The 5,339-nt window shown below is 45.4% G+C and overlaps 1 protein-coding gene across 1 annotated transcript; it reads right to left on the bottom strand.

Moving 5' to 3' along the window:
- Positions 1 to 1,477: 1,477 nt before the first annotated feature.
- On the bottom strand, positions 1,478 to 2,547 carry hspb9 (heat shock protein, alpha-crystallin-related, 9). The gene has a single exon (XM_012836284.2). It carries the CDS (start codon positions 2,371 to 2,373, stop codon positions 1,594 to 1,596), a length of 780 nt encoding a protein of 259 aa, XP_012691738.1. The 5' UTR covers positions 2,374 to 2,547; the 3' UTR covers positions 1,478 to 1,593.
- Between the last annotated feature and the right edge of the window lie 2,792 nt (positions 2,548 to 5,339).

Here is a 5,339-nt window from a genome sequence, read left to right on the forward strand (position 1 = left end):
AAGGCTTAGGCTATTGTGTTAAGCGCTGCTAAACACATTAAGCAGTCTTGCATGAATTCAGGAGCAAATTAAAAGTAATGTCATTATATTTCAAGAACTTTTAGGGATTTGAGTCTTGTGATGATATTCCTCTTCTGCACGGAGATGTGGGCCATTTGTGATCTAAAATACCCGGTTCAGTGACATTTAAATTAGGCAAGAGCCATTTGTGGTTTCCCATGTGCACTTCACCTATCTTGTTGCCGGGGGTTGCGCTCATAAAATATTAACTGCTGTGTTTTGTACCTGTTTCACAGCAACAACAAATGGTGTCCCTCTGGCGGAAAATGTCAGAGAAACCTTTGTAGGCTCCGATTGAGGGCCTTTGGGGAATTGAATGTGATGGTAGCATTTAAAAGCTCTTCGTCCCTCTTTACTCCCTTTGTGCAAAATTCCCCTGAAGACCGAAGTCTAAAAATATTGTTTTCCTGTGCGGCTGTCTCGGCCTCTCACCCCGCTCACCTTCCAAAGAGACAAATCTGCAGAGCCAAAGACGCTTCTATGAATGTGTTTGTTTTGGAAGGTTCCTACTGTGGGTAGTGATGATTCTAAGGTCCACTGTGATGTTTTATGCATGCATTTCCACTGCACTTTCGCTGCCACTGATGTGAGGTCTGTGTGGGATTTCATGCAAAGGAGAGTGTAGAGGTATTGTCAACCCCTGGCTGCCAAAGGTGCTTCCTGCGTTCTTCCATCTATGAATAAGACATATAATGCAAATTTGAGACGGTCTCCTAGGTCACTGGCAAAACAGAAGTTCTTGTTTCACCAGTTTAATGATGATATATTTTTATTCCATCACTGTTTTAACTCTACCGGGATTTACCAGTGAACTCTGGATCTCTCAGACAGACAGCTCAGGGAGACTTTACTCAGATCATACGGTTTTGCCAAGGGCAGAACCTACAAGTTCCACTTCCAGGTATCTTTGTTGATGATCTATAGAGTGCTTTCCCGGTATGACTCACCAGACTCTTCTTACTCATATAGTTCCACATGACATCCTTATCTACTATAACATAAACAGGTTGGGCTTTTAGATTACCACTCCAATATATGTCTCCTCACGTAGGGGAATATCTTGCCATGGTACAGCATGTACACAGCATAACCTCTCAAGTCCGGGTTCAAAAGGGATACCGACTGGGAGGCCTCACGCTGGCCTGCACTTTTGAGACTGCAGCGCCATCATCTGTCTGCTGGGGGGAACTGCAAGAGGGACTGTGAAGGGTTACACAGAGTTGATCACTCGTGCAAATTCATAACTGTGTGACCTTAAGTTGTTGAATTTAACATCTCTTGGAGAAAAAAACATTTCCTTTTTCGTGTCATTGGAATTGTGAGTCAAAGTTATACAATTACTCCGATATCAAAATTGCTCATGGCAATCCATCTCAGTGGTCTCACAGAAGATTCAAGTAAGATATTAAGGCACTTCCACATTTCAATAATAATTTATTACAAAATACAAATATCCAGACAAAAACAAGAATGGAAACAACAATTCACTTTAAATCAGCATCAGATCATTGCAACAATTCCTCCTCCTGTTGTCTAGGTGGACATCTTGAGGCTGACCTCCGGGCCTGCGCTCTTGGTGATGGGAAAGTCCAGTGAGGTTCTGTAACGGGCGGGCGCGGTTTCTTCTTCTGCTGAGGCTGCTGCCACCTCCTTCTTGTCCTGCTCCTCCTCCAACATCTTCTTCTTCTTCGGGTGGGTCTCGATGCGGAGCATTCCGTCTTCCCCCAGTGAGCAGGTGACATCGGAGGGGTCTACGCCCGCCGGCAGCTCCACCCTCTGGATGAAGCCCTGCTGCCTGGAGGAGGCGGCGGAGGCCGAGCAGCGCGAGGTGGTGTTGGACATGGAGGTGGAATCGGCTGCCTCCGCCCGCTTGGTCGCCATGACCTCCAGCTTATTTCCCGACACCGTCACCCGGATGTCGTCTGGCGAGAAACCCTGGGTGTCGATGGTCAGCGCTGAGTCCTGGCTGCTGTTCGGCTGAACCGTGGTGGCGACCACCTTCAAGGGAGAGGTCGGGGAGGAAGAAGAAGAGGCGGTTGAGGGTGAGGAAGAGTGCAGACGCTCCAAGCCCTGGAAGAGGTCGGCGTGGAGGCCCTCGCACAGCTCGCCCAGGAGGCTGCTTCTCATCTCGCTCCGCAGGCCCTGCACCAGCTGGGCCCGGCGGCTGAAGAAGTCCTCCCTCTGGCTGGACACATCCTGCATGAGTCTGCTGGGCTGCATGAGAGGGCTGCGCTGCATGGTCGGCCAGAGAAACCTGGCCTGGTCGAAGAAGGGGTCGTCTTTGAAAATGCTCTCAGAAGTTGACAGTGCCATCTTTGTCTTTTTTTTCTCTCCTAATGTCTTGCTCGCTGATTATTTTCAAGAGAATCACTGCAGGGTTTTTTTGCAGTCTTAATGGTCTCGTCGTGGCTCTCCAATAGGAAGGCTTTGATGTTCCTTGGGTCTCCTCGCTGGTCTTGCTGGGCTCTTGGTTGTCTGCTTGTAAGACCGTGAAGCTCTCAGGTTTATATACCCCTCCTGCGACAGCCAGGCCACGCCCTCTGTTGCCACTTTTGCCCCGCTGAAGTCACCCATGAAAGAGGAGACGCTTCATTCCTCACCTACATGCTTGCAAGAACGCCGTGTGCTAAAAACAGGCCACATGAGTGTGCGCTGTTTATGTTTGAGCGATCTTCTCAATTCCCTCAGTGTCTTGTCTATTATGGTCAGCGTGAAAGGTCGTCGCTGTCACCGGGGTCAGATTTCTGGCCTCTTAGTCACTCTGTTGGGGCTGAGGGCCCCTAGGGCTACTGCTATGATTTGTGTGCCACACATGTGCTCCCGTCTTAGCCGCGGTATTTTTAGCGGACACTGACAAATACGGGGCTCTCGTGAATGGGTTCGGCATTTGTGTTGTCACTTCCCAAACTTCATAGGAGCATAATGCACATTTTGTCACTTGTGATGCACGTTTATAAAACAGTGTTTTACTCACAAAGAACTGAAATTTCGTGTTAGTGGCTAACAGTAGATGCGGTGTATTGTGTCTGCCTGACATACCAGTTAATGTCCTTCAGATGCTGTTGTCTACAGATGTCAAATGTGTCACCCTTGCATACTAAACCATTGTAGGTAATATCCCTGTTGAGCATACACTATACCGCTATACAGTTCTCCATTCTTAATGATAGTAAAATACACTGAAAGGCAGTATTGAGAGCTTGGTAAACACTCACCTGGTTAAAAAACATTACAAACATCATAACAGTAATAATACCCAAAGACGCTTAACAGTATTAACTTGCATGAGAATACTTTCTGAGAAAATACACAGAATCACTGATAGAGCCCTGTTTGTATGCTCTCCTATGCCAGAGCACTGTGTGGGAAAGCCCTTTGAGAGGAATCCACTGGGGTCTCAAAACCAAACATGATGTCAGTGCCTCATTAGGCCTTCTGACTGCCTCACGCCACGTCATGAGGATTATTTATGCATATGAATCCTCTTGTAAACAATGATGTATATTCATTTATTTTCATAGGCTGGAAATAAATCAATGAACACCATCTCATGAATCCATGATATGAAAAAAACCTGTAACTAGATTCCAGACGCAGCTGTTATAAATGCAGCCCAGATCCACAAAAGCCCACTTACAAACATTTAAAATCATTTCAATATTTTGCCATTACTAAAACATCTAACCTAAATAATCAAGCCATTGCCACCCCCCCCATTATCTGTTTATTTAGCTATTCTAAACAAGTGTGTTACATAAACCAGCCATATCCAGTTTGACCAAATCCATTTACATCACATTTGCAGGCTGCATTGCGTGAACATAGTTGCCCTGGCACTTTTGCCCCGTTGATGTTATATAAGACATGAGGATGACGTCTGGGTTGCCGCGGCGCATGGTTTGTCAAACCTTCCCTCCGAAGCCCACGACGTGGCATTGTTCATGTGTCTCCCTGCTTTTACGCATCTTTTTGAACTCTTCAGAGCACAGTACCCTCCCGTTATTCCCACCCACCGCGTGTAGCCAGCTGAGAGGTGATAGGCTCCCAGGAGCCCTCATCAATGTACAGAGTTACACTCTTTTGAATTGAAATGAGAGAAAATAAACACTCCAAATCTTCATTTGTATATGCTTGACACACTGAAAATGAAACTGTTATCGAAACTTATATCTGAACCACTGAATGTGAGACTGTTATTTCACGAGGAAACAAGGGTATAATAAATGAGAGAACACAAGGTATTTGACCGTGTCCCCATTCCACGTTGCCAGTCCAGTGTTTTTCTCTCCTCTCATGAGTCTGCGGTCACAGCTCAGGGCTAGCCCATGAGATAAGCCCACAGGAATCTGTGGAAGTCTGGCCTGAGCTCAGTAACTAATATAATCCCCTGGGGCAACGCCACAGGCAGAGGCCTGCGATCTAAATAGAGCTCCTGCCATTACAGGAAAAATACCTCACGGGTGCTACGCGCTCTAAAAGGGACTCCAGCACATGTATCTGATTAGCGCTTCATGAAACCAGGATTTAAAAAGAATCTTAATTACTTTGGAAGAAGCCCGCTCCCTGCCATCGCTTGAGAAGGGATTGCACGGATTCTGTTAGGGCTGTTCAGTCCAGGCAGGCCACGTCAGCCATTTTTAACATTTAACAATTAAACCATTGGGCAACAGTTGATCAAATTATCGTGTTTAAAATGCCTGATCATGAGTTATTCTAGTCCACTAGACGGTACTTCAGCTACAAAAGAACAAACATACTGAAAATTCGTATAAAATGGTCGGTTAGAACTCGTTGAACCATTGCAATGTTCTGAATCATACGGTGGTGGTGAAAGACCTGTGACCCACAGGCCTGCAATCCAAGACGTTAGGTAACGTCTTCTGGCAACATTTCACACAGTGTAAACAACATCCAGTTGACTTCAACATACTCATAATGTATCCCTGCCTTTTGTGTATTACTGCTTATGAATAAAATTTGTATTTCTCTGCAGTTGACATAATACTAATACATAATACTATTGGGTTAAAAAGACATAATACTAATACATAATACTATTGGGTTTAAAAGATGTACAGACAATTTTGATCTTCATGGATCTTTCTATTGCCTCCAATATCCCACAAAATGTAAAACATGGTTCTGGTTTTTTACCTCACTGCTCCAATGGCTTATAATATTTTATGAAAAACTAATTTCAAAACCTGTAAAAGACATGGCTGGCCTGGTCTCGTCTTTTAAGAGCTGATGTCAGCACTCCAGTTGGGTGTGGTTTAGTC

The sequence above is a fragment of the Clupea harengus genome, chromosome 1, assembly GCF_900700415.2.
Source record: "Clupea harengus chromosome 1, Ch_v2.0.2, whole genome shotgun sequence".
NCBI classification, from domain to species: domain Eukaryota; kingdom Metazoa; phylum Chordata; class Actinopteri; order Clupeiformes; family Clupeidae; genus Clupea; species Clupea harengus.

What these genes read in the sequence shown, in the direction of transcription:
- hspb9 (XM_012836284.2), bottom strand. Translation starts at nt 2,373, where the DNA reads ATGGCACTGTCAACTTCTGAGAGCATTTTCAAAGACGACCCCTTCTTC.